Here is a 27,419-nt window from a genome sequence, read left to right as displayed (position 1 = left end):
GTGATGGACCCTTGATGCTCAGTTGCAGCTCCCTCCTTTTGGACTTCCCTGCTCCTTTTGCAGCCAGACATGAAGATTTCTTCAATAAGCCAGAAATATCACTTGTACTAACATATGGAAAATCACATTATTAAAAGGCTGCCTCACTACAAATGGCTTTGAGTTTCTTCGGTGCTGTCACAGAGTTGGGGCTGGGTTCTGCTTTTTTAATACAGCTGGGGAGAAAAACGCATGTATAAAGCTGAAACCTCAATCTTTCCTGGGGCCCATCACCAAAAACATAAACCACCATTAATGAAGTAACTCACTCCTGTTCCCCTGACTCCTGCTTCAGCCTTGCCTTGGCAAACCCACGCTGCCTTTTGTCCAAGTGAGGCATTTCTTTCCATTAGTGAATCAGTTGAAGACTTTCCCTGGACAACAAGCTCTTGTTAACACGACAGGGCTTTCGAGGCCAAGACTACCAACATGCTACTGGGAGCCTCAAGAGCTAAATGGCTTTACAAGAGCTGCAGGTTCATGTATTTACCATCACAACTGCAGCCCCCGATAAGCTGCTTCAACGGGAGCTACGTGTGTCCTGACAGCAGGTTTGTTTCTCCTAAGAAACTACAGAAGGATACTCATTGCATCTGTGAGAAGTGCTTAATGTGCCATGTCCCATTCACCTCCCACAGGAACCACTTTAATCTTGCTGTGAGTGAAAAACCAGCATGTCCCTATAAATATACTGCAGGGGCAGAGAGCAACCAATCACTGGAGGAGAGTCAATACAATTGTATTTGCAGTGAAAAAGCACTTTTCCTTACACTGAAAGCAGAAACATTTCAGTTTCAGAAGCATTTCCTCCTGTATATTAAGGACAGCAGCTCAGTGTTTTTGTGGTGTTCCCCGCAGGCTGGTTTCACAAACCTTCTGCAGGGAGCTATTGTTTAACCTGAGTTTTTCCAGCAGCAGCACAGGGAGGTGCAGTGCTTTGGGATGCAGGATGCTCCTGAAAGAGGTACAGGGCAAACACTAAAGCTTCCAGTTTAGCTGGGAGGGAAAAGTAAATACACTTACTGATTTAGGTTACAGAGCAGTGGGGCAAACAGCATAAGTAAATCCAGCTGTATCTTTTCAGTCCAGTAAAACACTGGCTATAGAGGAAGGGAAAGGACAGGTTGTAGCTGACTCTGGAAAGGACATCAAGGGCTGGTAAAACACACAGATGTAGAAATAATCAGGGTGAGGGAAGAGGGTGCTGGGGAAGTAACCTGTGCAATAAGGCCTTTCAGGGAAGAGCCATGCAGCATTGCTCTGCTTCTGCACCAATTCTGCAGGGATCCTTCCGTTGTGATTCCTTCTATTTTATTAGTTTAGAACACAAGGTCCCACTGCCTAAAGCTGCAACCCAAATCTACACTGTTCCCTTCTGTTTCACCAAGCGTTGAAGGACTCCTGATGGGTTCAGCCAGAGCTTTGGCCTCCCCATAAGACAGGACATAAGCAGCAAAAAGATTTTGTGTTCCTCAGTCCTCACCAAAACCTGCCTAACTCAGGCTCAGCAAGGATGTGAACAAAGGCAAAACAAGTCCAAGATGGAGCCTTCCATCAGAATTGTGCACCAGCACAACTTCAGCTGCATCTTTAGCTCACACTTTGCAAAGGAGAAAGGCAACCTCCTCAGCTCTCCTACAGTCTGCGACCTGCTTTGGAATGACATGCCCAGCCCTGCCTTTTGGCTGATCAGCTAGCGCAACCTGCTGACTTCCCAGCGATACTACAATATAAACCGTGCACACAAAGCGTAGTGAATCATTGAGGCAAAATTCCTCTTATCTCAGCCTTGTCCATCATCAGAAGCCTGAATAAATAGACTGCAATTTAGTTTACGCTGTGCCAGCTTGATTTTCCCCATGAGAGCCTGTGCTGCTAATTGCAGGAGGGAATTCTTCTATGGTTACGTTTTAGAATATATTTTGCTTTATAATGGTTAACACAAATATTATTAGCTTTTCAGAGAAACCTTTTAAGGTCTTTTAAATACTGCACACATATCAGCTGGGAGGTGAGGGCTCAGCATGGACGTGTCCCCACACTGAACACACTGCACTAGCCAAGAAGACAAAGTAAATTACCTTGTAAGATACATTTAGGAAGAGGATTTACCTTTCCAATTGCCTGCTAACAAGCCTGGCAAACCTACAGTGATGATACTGTAACATGACCAAGAAGTAAGATGTGCAGCTTTGTTTTATCCAATCCACCGGGGCTGCAGCCCCACAGAGGAAGAACTTTATGGACCAAACCATCAGGTTTTGGACTCTGGCTGAAATGTGTATAAAGGAAATGATGGAGAGACCAGCCTTGGTGGGCACTCAAAGGGAGATGGCAAGTAAAGATATAAAGAAGTAAGATAGAAGTAAGCCACAGGCCTTGGGGTTGGGGTTTGACCCTGCCTTTTGCTGATGTTTCTGCTCCAAGGGTCCACCACCATTGCCCAAGTGTGTCTCATAGCTTTCTGGCTTCTGTTCCTCCAAAAACTTTGTTCCATCATTTTACCATCTGAATTTTCTTATGAAGAAGCAATGTTAAGATAATTAGTATAGTAAGAGGGTCAAGTCTAACATTTGCAAGGTTTATAGACACATACATGGCAGTTACCATACATCCAAAAGCACTGGTAACTGGCAGCATACCTTTCTGAAACACCACATCATCTACACAGCACAATCATAGCACCTTTGGAAAGGTTCAACAGCAAAGTAGGGATTTCTCCTGGGCAGCATCAGGCTTCACTCATTCACTGCCTGTTAAGATCACCCTAAGCACTCATTTGCCTGCTGCACTCTTGCTTGGTCCATGAGTAGATCTCCAATGGATTTACACAGCCAGGGAAGTTGCTACTGACATAAAAATGGCAAAATGGGGAACCCACATAAGCATTTTGCAAGTGCACCCACCTGCTCTCACTGTGCTCCTTGCAGTGCTGGCTCCTCTCCATCTCCTCATCCACTCCCCACCACAGGGAAGGAAATGGTGCAACACTGGCTGGTTGTCCCATATCCTTCTGTTAGAATGTGCTCAGCAGCCAGTTTGTGTCTTTCACAACTGCCTACCAACTGCTCTATTAACATCCCCATTGCCCCACACAGCAATCCCACCAGCTTTGGTCCAGTGTTTCACCAAGCAGGTCTGCAGCTTCCAGCTTGCCCAGGGAAGATGGGGAATGCAACTGCAATCTCATACCCTGAAAACTATTTTATTAAGAATACTTGACCAGAAGTGTATCAGATATATTATAGTAGCAAATGACATTTTGACAAGTTTTAGAAAGAAAAGAGCTAGAAACAATGCTGTTAAGATCTCTGCTTGTACACAGCTATGAGACATTTGGAATCAGCTCTAACAAAAATGAGATGAAATAAAAATTGTAAAGAACAGGTAGCTTAGAGCCATTTTACAAAGCGCCACACTGCAAAAGAGGACTCAAAAGAGCTTTCAGTAGCTTTGCACCTAGAACAGAGTTGCTCTCCTCCTGCCTCCCAGCTTGGCTGGCTTTACACCCAGCCTTTCCTTGGCAAGATGATGTAGAGCGGACTGAGTTGCCACAAGTCAAGAGCTCTTACCATCACCTTTGTCAGCCTAGACCCTGTTATACTGAGCAAATTGCAACCAAAATCCCCATCAAAACTAGACTCATATATAAATATGAGTGTGAATAACAGCAGTTCTTTCTGGCAGGCCTGGGGACAAAGCAGCATGGGTAAAATCAGCCAAGCCACTTGTAGTAACCCCAGGGAAGGCTAAAAGATTGTTTGAGGGTTAAATATTGGCTGTCATTAAAAACAGCTTGGAACCATAAGCAGGATGTTTGTCTCCAACTGCTTATTCCATGGAGATTTGCAGAAAACGCAATGTACAGATGCTCTTTGCAAACTGGAATTCGGCAGGGACACGTGTTCATTCTCCAAATAAAGCCTGCAGGATTTCCAAAGGGTTCTGTAACTTGGAACATCAGACAGCATCAGAAAGCACCATGATTCATTTAAATTGCATATTAACTAAGACATGTCTGTAAAGGAAACCTAATGCTTTTCTGCAAGTAGTGTAGAAAATCAAACTGAAGGATTAAGAGAGACATTAAGGAGCCTGCTTAATAGTGCAAGAGCTAAAATCAAGAAGATATTCAATCAATCATTTTAAAACCTTATTCTATGCAACTTGGGTTTGTAACTGTTTGTTTCAGAATTTGGAGATGCTTTAATAAGAATTTAGTTATCAAAAACTATGGTTTTAGTGAAAAGCCTTAATGGATTTCCTGGATTTAAGTCCAGGCTAGGTGATGATTTCAGCTGAACAGGGAAAAAAAGACATTTCCATGCAGAAGTGTTTGTATTTCTTAGCCTCAATGAATACCTGTGCTATAGCAGACATTACACCTTCACATGCTCTGTTACTGTTACAAGCTGTAATAGCACATACCCCTGGGGAGGAGGTACTGGAATGAGCAGAGAAGGATGAAGGCGTTACCACCACTATGGAGTTTTGCCCATCTTTTCCCTCCAACTCAGTCCTCTGGACCATATTCTTGGTTCCTATCATTTTTGGCCTAAATGAGCCCTTGCTTCAGGAGGGGAAAGAAAAGGTGTTAAGAAACATTTCACTCAGAGCTTCCTGAAATGTGGGACTGCTCGTTTCCATCTGTTACTGTGTGCTAAGGCACCAGTTATTTTATCCATCTTTCCCAACCAGTTCTAACAACTGTTTGTAGACATCCTCCGTGCCTAATATGGCAACAGCATCTGCCCAGAGCTGTAATACTTCACCTAAGACTGATTGGCCAAGACAACAGGCTTGGGCTTTCAAAAACACATAAATACCCCAGGCACCAAGTGCTCCATGTCTTTGACCCGATCAAAGAACACTGGTGAACCAGCCACACAATGCCAGCTCTCAGCCTGGTCGCCCTGGTCAGCCTGGTGTCCACTGGTGAGTTGAGATCTCTATGTTGCAGCTGGTCTTGAATGGTTTTATGTAGACACTAATGAATTAATGACATTTGCTCAAACAGAAATGATTCTAACGGGTTTTCAATGTAGTTTTAGGAAGAATTATGGTAATGTGCACAGTTATGACTATTATAAAACACTGAATTAGGTGTGCATTTAGAGACTTACATTGATGTGTTCAGAGGTTTTATGAAGAAAGTGAAAATAGCTTCACTTACTTCACAAACTAATATTCAAAACATTTATCCACAGCTTTGATTTGGTTTTAGTGTACCTTAAAATAAGATCTGAAGAAAAAACAACCAGATCTATAGAATAAGTTATACAATGTTCTCTTACCTATGCTCTGAAATTCTAACCTCCGATGAGCCACTTGAAACGCCTATTTTGCACCTTAACACTTTCTTTTGTGCTGTACAAAGAATACGGTTAAATTTCCCCCATTTTCCTCTTTTGCACATGCAGTTTTTGCCAAGCAGTTGGACGCACACCCGCCCCAACAACAACACAGACACTGGGCCCCTATCTGCAGCGGGAACCCCACCAACAAGATCCGGGGCTGCGATAGATACGGCTGTGGCAACTTTGGTGCTGACAGGTAATCACAGACTGGTTTGGTATTACAGTGCAGTAATACCACTGCTACCAACTGATGCATGAGGGAAGAAGCAAGACCATTACATGAATTAGCAGCCAGAGTAGAAGAAATGGGAAGCATTTCAAAGGTCTGAATCATTTATTCTTGTTGCTTATAGACCAGATACTTAACTAACATTCAGCAACAGCTTAAAGGATGCCAAGTAGGTTAATTTACACAAGCTAAAGGTCTGCCAGCAACATTGTCTTTAAGTAGGCTGTATTTCCCTGAAAAATGCTTTTAGGCATAGAATGGCTCCTGCCTTCCTGCATTTTCCTGTTACCTCCTCTCTTCAGGCACTTTAAGAAGTGTCCATCCCCACCCATGCAACTTCCAAATCTCTAAGTGAGAAAATGCAAAATATAAGATTCTATTTTAATACCAACACCCATGTATTTTGGCTCAGAACAGGGCTACTTTTCTATAACAGCTTGAAATACACCACGAACATGGGAAAATTAAAAAGTACCCTTAGATTCTGAAATCTCAGCCCCCCTTTAATGAAGGTCAGAGTAATACAAACATTTTACAATACAGATGGATCAAAGCCAATGCTTCTTTTCAATTTCATTGCAGATGCAAAAGATGTCTTAGACAAGCCTCAGATACCATACTGCGTTAATTGACACATCTACACATGATGTTAAGCCTGACAGACTCCTCTAATTCCATATTTGTGTTTTCAGGCACAGTGGTAAAGGAAAGCATGCTGGCGTGGATGTCATCTGCCATGATGGAGCCACAGTATACGCTCCTTTCAGTGGGCAGCTCTCTGGACCCATTCGATTCTTCCATAATGGAAATGCCATCGATGATGGAGTCCAAATCAGAGGATCAGGCAAGTAATTAACAGCAGATACCTTGTGAGGCAGGCACAAGTAATCATTTTATCTACTTGAGTAAGTTTCCTGTGCCTCTTCAATTCAAGCAAAGTGTTGATTGATCTTAACACCCTCCCTAGTTCCTCCATTGAAGCATAACTACACTGCTGCTCCAAAATAACACAAGTCAGCACCAGCAGGATGTAGTCCTTTTCCTATGCTTTTCTTGGAAAGGAGGGACGAAAGGAGCTGAAAAAACAGGTAGCAGGAAAACAACAACCCCAGATCAAAAAAAGGAAAGAGTAAAAATAAAGTATCAGGAATAGCCCTCAGTTTTGCTGAGAGGATGTTTTCTGTCCCAACTCACACTTTTCCTCACTTCCTCAGCAAATTCAGTAATTTTGATTTCAGGATTGTTGGTACCTTGACCACATTTCTGCTTCATCCCTACAGTCTCCAGTAAGAGGCTGGCACGGAAGGTTTCTTGCTCACCCCAAGATCAGAGGCAGCTGATGTTTCCTGACCTCGCTTCCTCTCCCGTCTCTTCCAGGTTACTGTGTAAAGCTCGTCTGTATTCACCCCATCCGGTACAACGGTCAAATCCAGAGAGGGCAACAACTTGGGAGAATGCTGCCAATGCAAAAAGTATTTCCTGGCATTATCTCCCACATCCATGTTGAGAACTGCGACCACTCCGATCCTACTCATCTACTTACTCCTGGTAAAAAAACAGCAGACAAAAAAACACCCCAGGATAAATAGTATAATGAATTAAAATGAAGTTATTAATTAATTTCAAATAAGGAAAGCAATATTAAATAGCAATAATCCCCCTCCCTGACAGCAACATCCAAACCAAAAAGAATATGCATTATACATACAGCATAACAGGACTGCAGGCAGTGTTATAGGTAAGAGAACATATGAGCTTAACTTGCATTTCTTGCCTGCCCCATGACACAGCAGCATCAGCAATAAACCAAGCCAGACATCTCTTCTGGTTGTACACTTTAAGCTTCTGAGATGATCTCAGTATGACATCTATAGCAGACTTTGGGATGACTCTTTGCAGATATAAATACTACATTGGCAGTAATGGAGAAGAGGACTTGAGGAGCTCAGTCCCATCAGCCTGAGCATAGACTAAGAAACAATACTGAGTCTTTTCCCATCTTTCCAATTACACTGTAGGAACTGTGATGACCTTTCTGTATTTTTATCTTTAAGGCACGTTCCTCATATGAGATAGCCTTCAGTTAGAAACATTACAATTCAGTCTTAGGTGTACATTCCATTTCCTAAAGGATGATATATTTTGCGGAGCAAACATCCAGCTACACACATGGAATGTATAGAATGTTTCTATCTAAGTAAATTTAAAGCACAGTAGTTACAAACAGAACATTTAGAACCTAAAAGTTAACTTTGATGTGCTGTGTTTCTGTATTTCAAAGTTGTCCCACCGTTCCCACAACAAGACAGACGCTGGGCAACACTGTGCTCCGGGAATCCTACAAATGAGATCCGAGGCTGTGATAGATATGGCTGCGGATACTATGGAGCTCCAAGGTACTGTAGAATTGGAATGTGTGGGGGTTTATTGCTCCTCCCCTGAAACAGAGTTGAACCCTGTTCAAGCTGCTTAAGCCCTGAAGGCTTAGGTTGGAGAGGAAGAAACATTTCTTTACTGCAGGGGTAATGCAGCACCAGAACAGGCTGCCCATGTGTGCTACCTGCTCTACATCCATATAACGAGGCCTGACAAGAGACTGCTCTAATTACATGTTTTTTTTCAGACACAATGGCAAAGGAAAGCACACGGGTGTGGATGTCATCTGTTCTGATGGAGCAAACGTCTACGCTCCCTTTTCTGGCCAGCTCTCTGGACCCATCAAATTCTTCCACAATGGAAATTCCATTGATGATGGGGTCCAAATCAGAGGATCAGGTAAACAGCTACTGCCCATTTAATATTTCATTGACTTGAGGTCATGCAAGATGCATTACCTTGCAGCTAGCCAAGTAGTTAATCAAGATACATGTTTGGAAACACTGCATCTTCTATCCACTTAGATGCAGAACTTTTTGCTCCTATGTTAGGATGCAAATCATTGAGTTTTGAAGAATGTCTTCGAGCTTTTCTCTTTACTAAAGCAGGAATTCCCACCTTCTCTTCCCTTTTCCATCAAGCCAACAACTCCAATCACTATCTGTTTTTTATGACCACAGCATCTTTGCTATTTGGTATTTTCACTACTGATATTCCAGTGGAAAGTACACAACAGAAAGTGTATTTCTGAAATAGTTAGTCCAGGACAAATGCTTCATCAGTCATCTGCTGTTTTCCTTCTTGTTTTCACCAGGATTCTGTGTAAAACTACTCTGCATCCACCCCATCAGATACAATGGTAGGATTTCTAAGGGACAAATCCTTGGGAGAATGTTGCCAATGCAAAGAGTATTTCCTGGGATCACATCTCACATTCACGTTGAGAACTGCGATCACTCAGATCCTACTAGCAATCTTGAAAGGGGGAAAGGGCAAAGAGAGTGAAATGGAAATGTAGTAGATTCCAAATAAATTCATCTCAGCATCCAAAAGTTGTTTTTTCCTTTTCATGCACAACAAAAGCTTATACTAAAACAGATTTGATGCATTAAGCTTTACATAATATCGAAAGGGCATCACTTTACTACATGCTCCAGGTACCAATTAAGTACTGGATTTTAAGTACCTATAGTTGCTGTGAACGTTGTATCTTAGGCTAATTAACAAACTTTACTACACCTTGGTAAACAAGATTACTTGAGATTTTGAGGACACATGGATTGAGGAATAGAGTGAAATTGAAACGCTGAAGGTATGAAAGATGCTGTTTGGAACTGTGACGACAGAACAAGCGGTGCCTTTCCTGGGTGGCAAAATGGACTCCACACAAGGAAAAAGGATTTTTTGTCAGAATTCTCTTAACAATTACTAAGTGTAAGCTTTCTGAGGCTGAACAATCAGCAGGACAAGTAGCTCACCCCCTCATGTGGCAGAAAAGATGCATTGCACCCAGTTTCTCACTGCACAGACCCTACAAAGCTCCTCAGCATATCAGGTGTAAGCACTGTACTTCATTTGAAGTGAGGGGTGCAGTTACTCTAACAAACTGCATCCTTGCCTTATATGCTTTAGAGATGCGGGTTTAGAAAGCCTTTGTAAACCCAGAAACAATAAAATGGACAAAACTTGCCTTAACTGGGACAAGGTGGAGCTCTCAAGTACAGGCTGCCCCATGGACTTGAGGAAGTACAGGCAGCAGGCAGCTATCTACAGGTTATTGTCAAATGCAAGTCATTTAGGAAGATCTACGTAACAAGAACAAATGCTGCTTTACACAGGGCAATGTTCTGACACTCCTCCCCAAAGCACTATGTATATACTGAAGCACCAACACATGACACCAAACAACTCTTAACACTAAAACTATAAAGCCATTGTTAACCTAATACTAGAAGTTATCTTTCAACTAAAATTAGCTCCCACGTTACCCAGGAAGGATCAGTATTTCATATTTATCAGTCTTGTTAGCATTTAGTTACAAACTCCAATATCAATTGGTCTTACTTGTTAAGATCAGCCCGCAGACTGAATCCACAGCAAGAATCATTGCATCAGAAAGTCACAACACAATAAATGGAGGCTCATTTTTCCAGAGGCTCGGAGCTGGAGCAAGCTAACATTGATGGCTTCACATAGAAGCTGCTTTAGTAAGAGGGACAGAGAAAAGAATAGCATTTAAAGAATCGTTTTAAGCTTCCTCCTGTAAATAGCCACTCATGTTCAATACTTCACTAATGCCCTATGCTGGCTAGGGAGACATGAAGGACTTCAGGACACACCAGCCACCTCCAAGATTTATCCACATTCCATTTTGGCTTCAGCATATCAAAAGCCTTCAAGTTTGACGCATGAACATGAAATCACAATAATTTAATTCGATAACCCAAAAGCTGAACATTTCTACTGCCTCTCCCCAGGTTTAAGCAGATGGTTCCTGAAAGGATAGAACCCTGCCTAACAGGAGGATGTGGTGCAACAGATAGATTAAGAGTCTAATGTCAGTGCATGTATTAGATCACTTTATTATGTTTACATTTAAAGCAAACCACACATCTTAAACCAAATACTGTTTAGAAGCATTCCGAATCTTTCAATCCCTTTGATTATGGAAGCAAGAACTTGGGTAACAGCCGCCAATAACCAGAGTCAGACGCTTCTCCACTGCACAACAAGCAGTAACACATTACTGACTCAGACAGACACTGTATGTCATCTGAAAGCCTTCAGCTTGCAAGTGGGAACAAATCTGTCCAGGACAGTGGTGGCTTAACCTTTCAGATGTTGCTTTTGCAGTGTAAAGCTTGGAAGAAACCAACATTTAGTCTGATCTGAATGGGCTGGGTTTGTCTGGACACTTCCTTCATGATGGACTACTTTCCTTCACAGGAGCTTGTATGGGACAATGGTTTGGACCTGTGCTGGGAACTGCTGATTTAATAACCCAGGGATGTTTCTGTCACTGAGCAGCACTTACACAGAGTAAAAGCCTCTTCTGCTCATCACCTCACCAGCAAGGAGACTGGGGAGGGGACACAGCTGGAACAGCTGATCCCAGGCATATCCCATATCATGGGACACCATGCTCAGCATATAAAGCTGAGGAAGAAGGAAGGAAAGGAGAGAACGTTGGGAGTGATGGCATTTATCTTCCCAAGTCAGTGTGACACATGCTGGAGCACTGTTGCACTGGAGATGGCTAAACACCTGCCTGCCCAGCGGAAGTGGTGAATGAATACCCTGTTTTGCTTTGCTTGTGTGCAAGGCCTTTGCTTTATCTGTTAAACTGTTTTTATCTCGAGTTTTCCCATTTTTACTCTTCTGATTCTCTGCCCCATCCCAATGGAGAGTAGTGAGGGAGTGACTACACGAGGCTTTCTTGCTAACCAGGGTTAAACCACAACAGTGACAAATACCACCAGCAAATCAGATGCAGGCTTCTCCTTATAAATAGGAAGATAGAACAGCTACAGCATGAAAATAATTACAGCAAAAATTATATACAATGCAGTTCAGTTTACAGCATGTAAAATGTCAACACAAAAATACACACTCTGAATTCACATCAATTCACCATTCCTTTCCCCTTGAAAGAAAATAGAGAAATATAATCTTCCTCAAAAAACAATTAACCACAACAAGTATTAAACAGTCCTGAATTAAAAACTCGTGGATCACCTCCAGCAACCCCTACTCTAGAAATCAGGGCTTACAGCACAGCTCTATGAGCCACAGGCAAGATTTCTGCAGGCCACAGCCTCTAACTGGCAAGTAGTTTACTTTTTAAATGCTCTAAATCCTTAATTCCAGACAGAAAGTGCTCAGATAACTGCATTCCATTTGATTCTTCTTCCTAACTAGTCACATTTATGAGATCCTTTTTATCTTTTAACAATGAAAGCATACAGACAATCTCTCTAACCAAAGATTTGAGCTCCCCCAAATCCAGAGGCTGTTCCTTATACTCTGGCAGTTTCCAAAGTGCTTTGTCATTCACCCAACAACCAATCTAAACCCAAACTTTAGATTCATTCATTTTAACAAGGGCTCTTTCCCACTCATTCAATGCATAAGACAGCAAAACAAAACAGTGAACACAGTCTCTACAATGCAGTCTGACAAAATTAAAGTGCAATTTAAAAGTGGAAAGGTTCTTTGTAAGCATAAGCTTATTTACCACAACATTTCAACACACTAGCATGAGTTGAAATCAGACTATATCTGAGTCATCTGGGCTAGTGTATTTTAATGTACAAAGCTTTTACATTTATAAACATTAATAGTTAGAAGAAAGCTGCATAAAACATCAAATTACTGAATTCCAAGCTGTATCCAGCTTGCCATAAACATAGGTTTACTAATGAAAAAAATTTCCCTAGTCCTGTTCTGACTACATCAGAAAGATTAAACAAAAACATGAAACTTCCCAACCTTTAATGTGGATGGAACACTTAAAATGAAGCTCAGAGAAGCCCAATTCACTGAGGTTTGAAGCACCTGTAAACCACAGACACTTCCAGCAGTGTTAAGTACACTGATTCTATTTCAACATACCATTAACACTCCAGAATGTTTTGCTGTGACACTACTAGGAGGCTCTCAAGGTAGAAAAACTCAAACCTGGAAGTAAGTTTCCATGTTTCATTTTTAAATTCTTTATTTGCATAGAAAGCAACACCCTGATTCTACCCTTTTGTCCACAGATATAAAGAATTCACCATGTTGGCATCATATCAGGAAACCAGAGTCTTCCCAAGTGTTTGGAGACTTCCAAATGGAGTCGATCTAAGCTATAATCGTTATCTGGAATCAGTACCTCCTCCATTATAGAGAGCTGGGTAAGCCTGCCCCCACACATCTTCACAAATTCAATAAAACCTCTGCAAGTCACTTCACATTCACCAAGTCCCATTGCTGTTAGGTTCTTACAGCGCTCAGCAATCCGGATAAGTTCATCATCCAAAGGCTGGAGTCCATTAGCACACACAACCAGCTCAATCAGCCTTGGGCAATTCATGCCAATGCGACCTAACATCGCTTTGCTTACTGCACGACCAAAGTAAAGGTGTGTAACAGGGGTTTCCTCTCTGAAGAAAGCATCACATTCCTCTTCATATAAGAAGAAATACATCACAATGTTGACTTTGGGGGAGTGTTTAACAAGAGCATCCCAGCTTTGCTTTTTAATAGTGTGAAATTCAACTTGGCCGGGATTTTCACTCACAACATCTATGCGAAGGTGTTCAAGGTCAACATGCTTTTCACTTGACAGAGCCAGCAGCAGTTCGTCACTTAATATGTAGTAGTTCAAAGCCAGCTCCTTAAGTCCATGACACTGGTCAGCAACACAGAGAATTCCTGAGGAACAAAAAACAATTACTCTGCAAAATGAAAAGTGTATGTAAAATTCAAGCAAGTCCTAATTCTATTGGCTTGAGTATTCACGCCTATATCCAAACCTATGAAATACCATAAAGTTCCAAATATCCACACCCTTTAAAGGGCTTTGGCCATAGACACTTATCAGTTAAAGCTGCAAATCTATCTAGTTGTATTCATCTTGGATCTGCACACACCCTTCTTCCTCTTTGCCTTCCCTGTGCAAAATTTCTTCAACTTAAAAGCAGCAACTGAAATCAGGCAAGGTTCAGCTGAAGTTGCCACTTCCTTTCCCTAATACTCCTTCCTTCAGTGTTCATCCAAGCATTCTAATTAAATGACCACCAGCAAGCTAGCTGAAGAGCTGTGCTAAAAAACAGACCCTTCCCTGAACTGAAACATAAACCACCTCACTGCTCAATCTCCTGGAATATAAAGTAGACAGATTAAATCACGATCTATGGACTCTGGAAAGTAAAGGAAAGAGACAAAACCAGGATTCCCTCTCCCCAGCATCAAGGTTCCAGAAGAAACGTACATGAGAAGGGACCTAAAAGCCTTCTGCACTTTCTGTCAAAGCTGTATTTCAACAGGCGTGAGCCTTTCACCAACCAACTCTAACATGAGCAAGTTCATAACTACCAGATCTGGACACACGAGGGCACTACAGACACGGAAAGACTCGCAGTCTTCCACTGCTAGTTTTTCTGTACAGGCTCTGTGTATTTTTAACGGAACTTTGAAGCATTAACACTTTTTCTCAGTAAGTTAAACTCTCAGTACCTTATGAAACTGTTATTGTTTCATCTCCTTTATCCCACCAACCAGTAGCTGATTCATGGCTCAGGGATTTTGCATGTGCGTTCCCAGAGAATGCCAGTTGGTTAAGTTCACAAAGTTGCCCACATTACTCAGCATATATTTCATTACCCTTAACAGAACTGGCAACGAACTGTAAGTGCTTGGAATATGTGTTAAAGGCTTGTACTACGTTTGGAGGCTTTTCCTTCTCAAAGCCTGTCATCAGATGTACTGAAGCAGCTGAGAAGAATGTAAAAGAAAATCTCAGAAGATGCAGTCAAGCGAGGAGAATCCCCATCTTCATTACTCCAACTTATCCTTCTCCTTCCAACTACCTAAAGCCAAGGTCAATAAAAAACTCTGCAAAGTGACTCAGAAGAACATCAGAGGTTTTATGAATATCTTGTTTCAAACTAAGTATTGACTGTCATTTTCTGGTATTTCACTACTACATTTTACACATTCACTACTCACCAGCAGGTGATACATGAGGACAACTGCTCATCTTTAGCAGCTTTAGAGTATCACTATTGTTAGCAACAAGAACCTTCAAAGAAGGATCATCAAGTGGTGTATCATCTATCTTGATTGAGGATAATGACTTGGAGTTTACAAAAACCACTGTCAGTGCTGAAGCAAAATGAGCCTGTTGGGAGAAATTGAAGGAGGGGAAAAAAAAGAAATCTTAATGAAAAGATGGGCAAAATTTCAGCATCTAAAACTCGGGTTTTGTGCAGAAAGTACAAAAACTCATCCCTTCTTAGGTATCCCCTAGCTGTGTAACAAAGAAAGCATTATTTGAACGTGAACACAGGTACTCGTCACTAAAAATACACTACTACATGTGACAAGAATTAACTCTACACTCAATACTTAACTCATCCACTCTGATTTATCTTTTCACTGTAAGAAAACAGGGACAAGTATTCAGTGATGAGCCTGAACTAGTTAGAATTTACCTGCAGAAATAAAGGAAGTGGTATTTATTTTATTTTCCAGAAAGTAACTCTGCTGTGACCTGCGGAGGCAAAGAAAGAAAAATCTCCCAATATTTTAACACCACATTACAGCACACGGTCATTTTCTCTCTTAACCCAGAATGAGAACCCCAAGCTTCTAAACCATTCCCCATCTCTACCACAAAGCATCAGTGTTACTGATTTTAATAAACAGAAGCAATGATTATTTTCCTAATATTAATAGATGACACAAATTAAAGATACAAAACAACAGAAAGCACAAGCGGCTTAAAAGTGAATTAAGTCACTCTGGTTACAGTTGGTGGAACATTACCTTAGAGACATTCATGAAGCTCGGTTTTGCTGTAGAAATCAAACCCAGTGTCTTGATAGAACAGTTTACCAACTGAGAAAGGATATTGCAGGCTGCTTCTGCTGACTCAGTACTACTATCAACCTATAAAAGCAATTTGAAAGTAATGAAAATATTCTTTATGGATCATGGATACCCAAGCCTGCACATTCCACACCTCCTCAGCTGTACTGCACCAGACTGGATTTACAACAAGGACCAAGCACAACATTAATTTCAGGTACAGGAAGGTCACTATTAGAAACTTTTCCTGATTGTGACTGCTTGGTATTAGTAGTATGAACAGCGAGCTGAGATTTAAGCTTTCTCTTCAAATAACCTCATGTCTTCCTACCAAACAACTGTAATTAGTATTGGTGTTATGATACTTGTATGTATGTCTCTTTTCTAAATACCAGTTCTAGAGTCTTACAGATGAAACTACCAATGCTGAGAAAAAGAACCTCCTGATTTTCATCCCAGCATTAATATCAACCCTTTCTTCTGCCTTTTCGTCAGAGCTTAGAACTATGATACCCTCTAAGGAGAAGTGACTGCAAATGGGTGAAAAAAGCACCTGTAATTCCAACTCTGATCTCAGATGAACAGAGCAAACTGTATCAAGTATTCAAATGAAAGAAAATCTGCATTTATGCAATCTTGAGACTACAACCTAGCTTTTATTTAAATCAAGTTTACTGTTACTTATGTCCTTACACATCAAACACCTGAATATACAGGCACAGCATCTTTCTCCCTTACTCATACTTTTTCGAAGCATGGTTCTAAAATTACAACATTCTTCACTGTAAAGCCTTATTTTGAAAACAAATTATATACAGAAGACCAGGTTGGATGAAGCCTTGGGTGATATGTTTTAGTGTGAGGTGTCCCTGCCCATGGCAGGCGGGTTGGAACTAGATGATCTTGTGGTCCTTTCCAATCCTAACTATTCTATGATTCTATGATTTCCTTGAAAGCTTCTCTGTGTAAGAAATATTTATCTGCACCATAATCTGCTGAGTACAGAGACTGCCACTAACACTGACTCACAGAAACTACGTATTCTGTAAATGCTGAAAACACATCTTTCAATCTTCAGCACTGTATCACTTGATGTTAGCTCTTCCTTCACTTTGTAGAGATTAGAAAGCAGGAAATGGAAAAAAAACATGTGCATCCATAGAAATGTTGCAGTAGCTGCATTTTTAAGCATAAGACTTCCCAGGTACAACACCTGAGCCAGCTGACACAGAGAAGCTGCATATATTACGCTCAGTAACGTGACAAGACAAGCCTCTGTTCATCTGAGACTTACCTTGAAGCTGACGTACTGCAGATGATCAGCATGCCTCTTGATAATCTGCTGAATGAGATCAGGGTGTGTAGACTTTAAGTAAGAAGTAGCTGGCTGGCTAAGTTCAAATTCAAATCTTCTCCAGAGATCTGGGATGTGAAAAACTTCATTCCACCTTCGACAAACAGAAGATGCCCTCGCTCGATCGACTAAAGGCAGAAACTGGAAAACACGTAGAATAACGTGGTGTGGAAGGTTTCCCCAGTCCATTGAGGAGTGCAAGTCACATTCACCAAACACTGAGCCATAGGAAGAAGTTTTCTGCTTTTTGCTTTTCTGTGATGTTTGAGGAGCTTCACTGTCAACCACACCTCTCTGCTTAGCTCTCTTCATCATGAAAGCTTCAGGTATTGGAATGACCCAATGTATTCAAACTGCAGTTGTCTGAAAGGTCTCACATGCAATAGGTCTCTAGAAAAATAGAGATAGGGAGAGACAAAACTATAGAAACACAGAGATAACAAGTTAGTAAAACTTAAATACAGCATGCTACTATGAAAAATGGTATGTCAATATCCAATCCACAGATGTTAGCAAGGACATGCTTCCTCAATATCTTTTATGTTGTACAACTTGACTTGAATCTTGGAGAACTTGGGTTTGTTAATCTACCAAGTGTAGTTTCATGTGTTATTACTTCATAGTGTATATAAGACACCTTATGGGGGAAAATAAGGTAATTAACAGTAATTTAGTTTAGCGGTAGCAAACTGTGTATGTTTAAACTCAGCAAACTATGGAATCTATTCAGTTTCTAGAAGAATTTTATCAACTCTAGAACTCAATTCATAAATGTCCATTTAAACACCAATGAATGTGGAACAGACACGCTCAGAAGAGTGAGATAGAAAAGTTCTGATTTTTTTTTGTCTTGATTGGGTTTTTTCAATCATACCTGGCAGAGGAAAAAATGTTTGTCCAGCTTACAACAGAAAACTTCAGAGGCCACTTACGAAACCAGGGCAAAGTAAGGCTCACATGCTGTTTTTCAGCAAGAGAAAAGGACAGGGACCCTGGGATACAGCAAACTGCATGATTCCACTGAGGAGTTATCTGCCATATAAGCCAGAGTTCAGAAAAACGGCAGCATCAGGAAAAGCCCCTCATTCACATGCTGACACAGTGCTATCTACTCAGTCCACTCCACACAGAATTCTGTTATGCAGTCCATTCTCAACAACTGTCTTAACCATTTCAAATGCCACTTCATTTTACCCCTGGATGAGGCCTTTCTCAAAGTTCAATAGGATTTTATCTCTTCCCAGCCACCCTGAAACTAAACTTTTCAAAGCAACCATGTAGTCTTCAAGAACAAAGAGCACACATTATCTATTTTTACTGAACAATCTTCCATGGTAACACTCACAGCATGCTTCTTCTGGAGCAAACATTCCACATAATAACCTCATTATGGGATCAAAAAGAACCCAGACCAAAATCCAGAAACAGCTACCAAAATACAGACTATCCTATCAAAAAAATGTATCTGGCATTTTCCCCAGCTTATGGAACCTGCTCTGCAGCTGATAAGGTGTCTGACACATAAGTGTAACTCCACTCTCATCAAAAGAAAGCATTTGCATTCTTTCAGAATTAGCCAACTGATCAAGAGCTGTTCATATGTCTAACAGTCATTAGAAATCTTCACTCAGTCTGCTTAAAGTTCCATTTATGATAGTAATAGGTAATATATGGAGGAGGAGAAGCTAGAAACACTCTTTATATTATAGTTAATAACAGGAGTTTTTCTTCCTTGAATAAACACACATGCCTTACATTAACAAAGTCAGCAAGTCAAGGAGAATGAAGAACAATATGCTCCAAAACACAGCAGTATTTCTAAACAATACATTACTGTTACTTAATAAAGATGCAAGCTCAGCATGAACAAACATTTTGCTACTAGACCATGTTACCGAATTGTCATCCACAAGACCATGTTTTATGACTTCTGACTGCTTTAAGTCACATAATGAATGGGAACTCCAATGCATTATGTGTGGATGTAGCAATTAACCATTACATAACTCTCTCTTGCAGTTGCTCATAGTCTTGCCAAATTTAGCAAAGTCTCAGTACTTTTTGAGTCAAATACCTCCTGCTTTTTTTAGGGTTCCATATTGCAGTACTGTAAGTAAGTAAAATTACGATATATTACTGTGAGATGCAAAGCAGAAAAAGGTCCCACTGGTTATAAATCGAAGTTTTCACCAAACACGAAGCCCTAATATTTACTGTGAAAATGTGAATACTCTAACTACAAACAGTATATATTTCAAAATACAACTGAAGTTAACTAAATTGAGTTTTATGTTGTATAATCCAGGTAGTATTCAATGATAGTTACACATATACATACCTCCAAAAAAATCTGGAAGTTCCTGTCAAGTTACCAGCACCCTCCTGGTATCCAAGCATACATCCCACTGTTGAGTCATCCTGAATGTGTGCATGGATTCCTTAACCAGAAGGCAGGGACTGGTCCCAGATGAACTGACCTGTGAAGCCACCAACCAAAGAAACACTGGTCTGGGAGACTCAGAGGAGGGATTGAAATCAGATATGGGACAAAGACTGACACATGGCACGGCAGTGCAGACACAGAAGTTGCATAATGGAATGTGACAAGCAAATTAATTTTACCAAATGTTATTTGAAAACTATCACTTAACTAGTGTGAAGGTTTAATTGTTGGCACAAATCTAGGTTTTTTATTATCTAAAGTTTTAGTCACATCAGTACTCTTATGCAACACAGATACACCCCTGGATTCTTGAATATTACCTAAAGAAATTACAAACCTGGATAAGAAATGTTAACTACTCACTTTTACTCCAAAAGCATCGTGATAATCCTGACAGCAAGCAAACTATTTTAGCTAATTAAACACTCTGGAAAAAGGGTATCAGTGATGCATGAACATCCTCCCCATACTAATATGAAAAACCTACCCTGTATCTTAGTATGAAAGCATCCTGGTCTGCTATAGAAAGCATACCCCAAAACTCCAAACTCTGTTACCCACTTTACATTATTTGTAGATGGTTTTATGGAAAGCTATAGGAATGGCAACACAAATCTTACTTAATCACTGACAGCTTTTAAATGAAAAGCAGATTTAGAAACTGAACACATTTACAAAGTATTGTGTTCAACCAGTAATAACATCTTTAGAAACCTTTTCACACTGAATTCAGACATGAAGCTCTACATTCTTCCAGGTTGTATCCTCATGTTCTGAAAAACCACCCACTTAACATCAGCTTTATAGCTGTCAAGTTTAGCACAGGTGCAGTACATGTGTTAGCTATGAATACAAGAGAAGCAGTCCCCATCTCCTTAGCAAAGTCAAACTCTTAACGCTGAAATCCATGCAAGTAATACTGCTGCTCAATTCATGCATCAGAAAATTGAAAAGCTGCATAGTCATGCTTGCCTATACTTAGAAAGTTGATACACATTAGTAACTGCAGACGGCATCTGAAAAGTCTGCAGCTGATGAGATGGCCTTGTATTACATTCTCCTGTGAAGTGAGCAGACTGTCCCTTCGCTAACTGCACAGCACATAAAATTTGTTTGCTGTCAGTTTCTAATGCTGCAGGTTTATAATGCCACATGTAAACAGAATACATAAATAACATTGTAATTAGTACAAAACACTGAGATGCAGTTTAAAAATTCAGTACAGGAGTGCATTAAGTGTAAGTTTATAAACCACATGATGTCTTTTGAAGCAGCTTTCTTACCTAAAGAATGCTTCCAAGTTACAACAGGCAATAAATAAATAAACTGAGGCAGCTGCAGCCATGGGGCATTCACAAGCATCTGTCTGCTTTCCCCTCCTGTCCAGATAAAATGCCATAAAAACCTTTATTAGTCTTGAAAAAGAATAATCCTTGTATTACATCCCATGCAAAAGTGATAGGAAAATACACTGCAACCAATTTATACATTTTCTTGCTTTAGTAAAAGAGCCTGACAGCATCATCTTAACACAGGTACCTCCTCCCATATTTCAAATACTATGTTGCTGATAAAAATGTGAGGTTGGATGAAGTATAAAATTGACGGGAAACAAGTGTTGCAGCTCCATTTACACTGTACTGGCCAACACTACAATTTAAAGAGTAACTTACTCGATATTCCCATTATCATTACCATTAGGAGTGAAGTTTGGCAAATGACAGTGGCCTAGGGAACTACGTGACAGACGATGAAGACACAGAGGCCACATGGCACAGCCTCCTACCACCCAACGTGCAGCAGCCACCACCCAGTACAGCTTTGGGAATGCAGTCACCTGGCAAGGAGCAAGGCAAGAGCTGCACTCAATGGACAATAAACCACCCATACTGCAGCCTCATCCCTGTTGATGAGCTCCCAGAATGCAGATGAAAGCCTGTGCAACGCAGCAAGTGTATCACCAACTACCACATCAAGGGGGCTTAGACTCAAAGTCCCCTATATCCCTCCACACTACTTTCTTTTAACACTATATGACAGCTGTTTGCACCTCAGTCTCTTCCACCATAAGGAATCATTGGAAGCTTTGCTTCCCAAAATTTCACTAAGTTTGCTATTATAAAACCACACCAAATAACTGAAGTCTTCATCATAATAAACTTTACATGCCTGTCACTGGGCTAAAAAATCAAGAGTATACCCTCCATCTGGTCTAATGTGAGGATATCTGTATTCTTCCCAACACTTCTCAGTGCAGCTGCAAGCAAAATAAATGTTAATAGCAAAATAACATCTCAGAACTTTAGGAGAAGGACATTAATATCCTTTCATAGTAAGGAATGTAATAAATTTAGATACATTAAAAGAAAAAGTTATTCAAAGTTGTTAAATAATAAAACAATTGGGTGCACAGCCCAATGATGCTTCCTTTAAGTGTCCAAGGTCAGAAGAATCATGCAAAGCAGCTTGAACTAAGCTCACACAAGCAGAAATGTTTATAATAAAAGAATAGCTAGTTATCAGAGATGTAATCAGATACAAACTTGTAATGTAAATAACAGTGAACTGTTAGTCTAAGGCAGAGTTACCCAAATTATTATCAAAGGAAACAGCAACACCACAGTCACTGAAGTGAAACACTTGGATAACTGGTGAGGTTTATCACACCTGTCTGTGCGCAGCACGGTATCAAATACTGGTGCACTACCCTATACAGCTGTTTTCTCTATATAAACTCTTTGACCTTAACATCCCCTGATCAGGTATTTTTGCACAGCTGCACGTTATCCTACTCAAACCCACAAAACCCACCAGGGATCAGGAAAGAAATCGAATTTAATAACTGTTTCTGCAGCTTATCTTGCTAAAAGAAGCATAAACTTCTGCTAAAATTAAGATGCTAAAATCTCTCCCTTGACAGGAGGTCTCAGCAGGGGATTGAGAGGAACAGTCAGCAGGGGCTCAGTTAAGCCAGCAGCTGTTCACTGCTTCCCATGGCTGTTGCAAGAAACGGGGGCTTATTACTAAAACCCAACATATCATGGATTCAAGCCACAAGGAAATAACTGCTTCCTCTGGTTTGTAGATTCCCCTTTCAGTTCTCAGCACCAGGACCCAGCAGGAATTAATAAAACACCATAAAAATCCGGTTTCTAGGAGAGGAAAAAAAAAAAGGGGGGGGGGGAATCCAAAAGAAATGCAGCAGAAATCAAGTTCCTGCGAAATAAACCCCCTTTTAAATAACTAAGCTCAGAAATCCACTGGGATAAAGCAAGCATCGTGATAATTAAGCCTTAACTTTCTAACACTTGGAAATTAACGTTTATGGATCTGCTGAAATACCTGTCCCGTTAATCATACCGTCTTTTAAGAAACTGCAGCTCAGTGATCGCACCAAGGTCACAATGTGAAGGAATTCGGAGTCCCTATGGAGAACAGGCACAGCAGATCCCGAACTCCAGAAAGGCAGCGCTGGAACTGCTGATGCAGCCCCAGTCGCCGCCTACGTTTCAAAACACAACCCGAAAACGCATTGGAAGCTTCAGTTTCAGAACAACATGCTCCGAGCGTAAGCTTTTTCTTCATTTAGGGCATTTCTGCTTCTGAAAGGGGTTTCAAACCTTCTTTCTTCCTCGAAACTGAGTCTGTTTCAAGGGATTGATCACATTCTTAATGTGAGACATACCAGCACTCAGCTGAACACCTTAATGCTTGCAGGAATTGTCACTTTCAGTGTTATTCAGGTGACAAAATCTAGCTGTTCTACTGATGCACTATATTCAGAAGCCACCCCCATCTGAATTCACTTTTAGACTACAAACAACACTCAAAACTCCCCTTATTTTAATGACACATTTGAAGCTCCACAGCTTCAAGAGCTCTCTTCACCCAAACGCTGCAAGGCAGAAACAAACACGTTCTTTCTACAGGCTTTCTAGAAGTGGTTCTACCCATCTTTAACAAGCCGTTTAACCTCTTTACATCGGAAAAACCCTCTTTCCTTACAAGCGACGGGTCCCGGGCACCCCCAGTGCCTCACTCGCCCCAACCGGGTGCCCGAAGAAGATACAAGCCCCGTGTTAAAGCACAGCAGGAGGTCGCAGGTCGGCGGTTTGGAGTCTCTTCCACCTGACACTTCAGCACAGGCGGACTCCGAGCGAAGGCAGCCCCGGGCAGGGCATTACCTTCCCCGCGGTGCCCCCCGCAGCTCTTGCTGAGAGGCCGGAGGGCGGCCGTGGCCCTGAGGGCGGCGACCTCCGCTCAGGCCGAGGGTTCACGAACGCAGCAGGCGCCCTGCTGAGCTCAGGCTCCTCACGGATCACCAAGCTCTCCCTCCTCAGCTGGCATTTGCCGTCCAGCTCCGCTCCGCCACCACCTCTCCCCCCTCCCCGGGCCGCCAAGCGGGGACCCCCGGCCTCCCCCCGGCGCTCACCGCCGCCTCGGCGCGGCTCCCTCGCAGAGGCAGGGCCGCGGGCAGCCGCAGAGCAGGGCTCAGGCTCCGCGCACTGCCCCGACCACGCCACGGCGGGGAGGAGCCGGAGCTGCCGCCCCGCACACACCCCCCCAGCGCGCAGGCGCCATTCAGGGCGGCGGGCGCCATTTTACGCTCGCCGGGGTGATGCCCTGGGGCTAAAATGGGGAGGGCGGCTCCGGCCCAGGTCCTGATCCCCGGCACGGAGGGGTCTTGCCTCTGATCGCCTGCTCTCTCCTTTCCCTTCCATCATGAGCGGCTGGGCTGGTTGCTCCTCATGGGCAAGAGGGGCCTGGTGCAGGCTGTGCCTCCCGGTCATTCTTTCTCTCGGCTGTTGTTATCATTTCCTTATGGGAAGTACCGGTAACCCCTGGAGGCAGCCGCGGCCCTTGGAAACTGCCCCGTGAGCCTCTTTAGTTTGCCTCAGGTACGGTCTTTCCCTATGGAAACGGGTCTGTGGCACAACAGCAAAGAAGATCCATCCTTTTGGCCTAAAGGATGGACATGGGAGCAGCGTTGTCTCTGCCTCCTTGCATTACAGCCCTCCTCAGGGGAAGCCAAAGCCAGCCAAGGATGGTCGGTCCACTGCTGAGCACGTTGAAAGAAGGTGGAGTTCAAGCAGAAGGATGCTAGATTTTAGTTGTCTGTTGGTCAAAAAGGGCTCTATTCTGAACAGCAAGGCTTTCCCTGCTCACTGTGCATACCCTCAATGCATGTCACCCTGCCAAGGACAGAACTGAGCTCTGCATTGTATGTCCAAATGGAGATGCTAGAAGAACTTCCTACCTAATGTGTAATAATAACAAAGCATATTTTATCTATGCAGCTCATCACTAGTCAGTGTTTCTTTATGATTCCAGTCTTATCTGAACAATTGAGCTTTTATTACCAGCTGCTACAGAACACAACCACAGGTTTCCTGGCTGTTGCATACAGCAATGATTAACCATGAGCAAGCCTTTATAGCATCTTTATATAAAGAGATAACACTAAGCATGAAGCACTGCAGTGGTAGATTATATCTGCATAAAAGCATACCTGGCAGAACACAGCCGAGTATTTGTGTGCCATCAGAATACAGTTTCTTCACACAGATCTGAAAAACGTTGAGTGTGTTGAAGGGCCAATGAAAGGAATATGAAGGAATACTTATCACTCAGTGAGTGATACCTTCAAAGTACAAGCTTTCATGGAACAGAACAGAATAGTTCGGGTTGGAAAGCACCTTAAGATCATCCAGTTCCAACCCCCTGCCATGGGCAGGGACACCTCACACTAAACCAGGTCACCCAAGGCTTTGTCCAACCTGACTTTGAACACTGCCAGGGTTGGAGCATTCACAACCTCCCTGGGCAACCCATTCCAGTACCTCACCACCCTAACAGTAAAGAATTTCTCCTTATATCAAATCTAAGCTTCCCCTGTTTAAGTTTCAACCTGTTACCCCTTGTCCTGTCACTACAGTCCCTAATGAAAAGTCCCTCATTAGTATCCCTATAGGCCCCCTTCAGATACTGGAAGGCTGCTATGAGGTCTCCACGCAGCCTTCTCCAGGCTGAACAGCCCCAACTTTCTCAGCCTATCTTCATACAGGAGGTGCTGCAGTCCCCTGATCAAGCAATGACAAAATACACTGCACGATTACAATCAATTTAGCTTAGAAGATCTACCAAAACCACTCTTACGACATGGTTCTCAAACGTATTAACTCAGACCCTACAGGAAGCAGGAGATTAAGTTCCAGGTAATTTTATCAAGTCCTTTGTTCCTAGTATACAGTTTAAAACTGATTTTTCAGTAAATACTGCTGCAAAAAGCACCTTTACCTTAAGAGTTACTCCATGTAGGCAGTGATTAAAGGCTAGATTGTAAACAGAGATTAATGCAGATTTGCAGCTAGTATCTAAATCCACCAGTCATCGGTTTCTTTGGTACATCGCCAGTGACGTTCGGGCTGCTATACAGGAAGAGGTTCAAATGTACTTCAGAAACCCATAGACTAATCTATATAAAACCAGCTATGGATTTGTGAGTATTGGAAGAAAATAAGCACAAACATGGGCACACAGTGGGCGCTTCTGTCTTCTACTCATCTTCCAGGTATCACATCAGTGCTGCTGCTCACATCTCCAGTTGTGTCATCTCATACACAAGATGCAAAGAGCTAAAGGCAAACCACCCCGCTGGATATAGGTCCTCCTTATCTAACCTATTACTATGGGCTGCCCACATCATCCAAGCTTAGCCTTCCTCGTGTGGTTGTCTCTCCTGCAGACAGATTTACAGGAGGAGATATCTAATCACATTGCCTGTTTACTGTGGTTAGTGATATTATGCATGGCATTTCACGCAGGTTTCATAATCCACTCTTTGTGTACTTTGATCAAGAGTGATTATTCATATTTTGTATCATTGGCCTTTGAAGTAGTAATCAGGAACGCAATGTGAGTAAAGCCGTGAATTAATGAGCATAAGGAAGCTTTCTGGAAATCAGAAGCTTCCCCGAGAGTGAAGACTGAACATGTGACAATTCAGAATCAGCACTCCATGCGCTTGGAAGATTCACGAGTCCTGTGCTGAAAGATGAAGACAAGTCTCTTAAGGTTATTGGCCATTTTTTAACTAGTTTTTAACAGAAACCTCCACAAGTAAGAGGAGGGAGTTGGGAAAAGCCAATGAAGAATATAAAGTCAAGGATGTTTGTTGTTAGGCCAAGTAGGAAACCACACAGTACATTGTGCTGTGCAACAATAGCTCATATCTATAAGTCTCGCAAGACATCACTGCCAGCTTTTTTGATATGCTAACTTTGGCGTATCTGAATTTCATAGCAGGACTTCTACATGTTAATGCAAGCCCTGCTTTGTTTTTGTCATGATTGTGGTTCTGACAAAGCCACATACCCAAAGGATACGTGTGGTTGCACACTTATTATCTCAGTCTCATGGAAGAGAGCAATGGAGACCAGTGGTGCTGTGATTTGGCCAAAGTTCCACAGAGGCTCCATAATTTCCATGCTGCACAATACCCAGCCAGCCTAATTTCCCTCTGAAAGTAGCTGCATTTGTATTAGTGTGCTAAGCCAACTCAGGACTATGTTGTAGCTCTTCCTTTTGAATGCTTAATTTTAGAACCGTGTATTTCACAAACAGTATTGAAAACACAGTAATACACTGTCATTCTTTAAAACCCAAGTATTCAAGGTGTGTGACAAACACTGCAGCTCTAACAATTTAAATCTCACTGAGCAGACTAGAGTAGCAAGTGACGATCATGCCCAGAAAGTAGGTTAGTGTGTCATGTTAGCTGGAGGCTTGTGAGCTGCCCTGCTAGACACCAGCTGCTGCATGGGCAGGCAAGAAACAACCTGTCTTAGCAACAGAAATCACCCAGGTTCCTCTGTAGAAGTTTCTGTGATCCACACAGAATCTGAAATAATCAGTGAAAACAATAGGTTATTTACATGCCTGATTGCAAATTCCTTCCCTTATAGGAAACACTTAAAAAATTAGCTTATATGGATAAGTTTTTGAGACAATGTTAAGCTTTTAGAAATGCAGTAATATTATCTCTTCAGA

The 27,419-nt window shown here is 41.9% G+C and overlaps 2 protein-coding genes across 3 annotated transcripts; one reads left to right on the top strand and one right to left on the bottom strand.

Moving 5' to 3' along the window:
• Window positions 1–4,928: 4,928 nt before the first annotated feature.
• On the top strand, window positions 4,929–9,047 carry LOC101873511 (myeloid protein 1-like). Its single transcript, XM_005147248.2, has 7 exons — window positions 4,929–4,974; window positions 5,460–5,592; window positions 6,318–6,469; window positions 7,003–7,173; window positions 7,907–8,021; window positions 8,249–8,400; window positions 8,816–9,047. The coding sequence occupies exons 1-7, from the start codon at window positions 4,929–4,931 to the stop codon at window positions 9,004–9,006; spliced, it is 960 nt and encodes a 319-aa protein (XP_005147305.1). The 3' UTR covers window positions 9,007–9,047.
• A 1,510-nt stretch (window positions 9,048–10,557) lies between these two features.
• Window positions 10,558–23,866, bottom strand: LOC101873677 (F-box and leucine rich repeat protein 21). Of its 2 annotated transcripts, XM_034067049.1 has the most exons (7): window positions 23,803–23,866; window positions 20,654–20,749; window positions 19,266–19,404; window positions 16,868–17,317; window positions 15,532–15,654; window positions 14,713–14,884; window positions 10,558–13,416 (listed from the first exon to the last, which is right to left on the bottom strand). In XM_034067049.1, exons 4-7 carry the CDS (start codon window positions 17,240–17,242, stop codon window positions 12,773–12,775), a joined length of 1,314 nt encoding a protein of 437 aa, XP_033922940.1. In that variant the 5' UTR covers window positions 17,243–17,317; window positions 19,266–19,404; window positions 20,654–20,749; window positions 23,803–23,866; the 3' UTR covers window positions 10,558–12,772. The 2 variants fall into 2 exon arrangements, with proteins under 2 accessions (XP_033922940.1, XP_033922942.1); XM_034067051.1 differs by lacking the exons at window positions 19,266–19,404; window positions 20,654–20,749 and having other exon boundaries at window positions 23,803–23,822.
• Between the last annotated feature and the right edge of the window lie 3,553 nt (window positions 23,867–27,419).

This window comes from Melopsittacus undulatus, chromosome 10 (assembly GCF_012275295.1).
Source record: "Melopsittacus undulatus isolate bMelUnd1 chromosome 10, bMelUnd1.mat.Z, whole genome shotgun sequence".
Classification (NCBI taxonomy): domain Eukaryota; kingdom Metazoa; phylum Chordata; class Aves; order Psittaciformes; family Psittaculidae; genus Melopsittacus; species Melopsittacus undulatus.
This window is presented reverse-complemented; position numbering and strand designations above follow the sequence as displayed.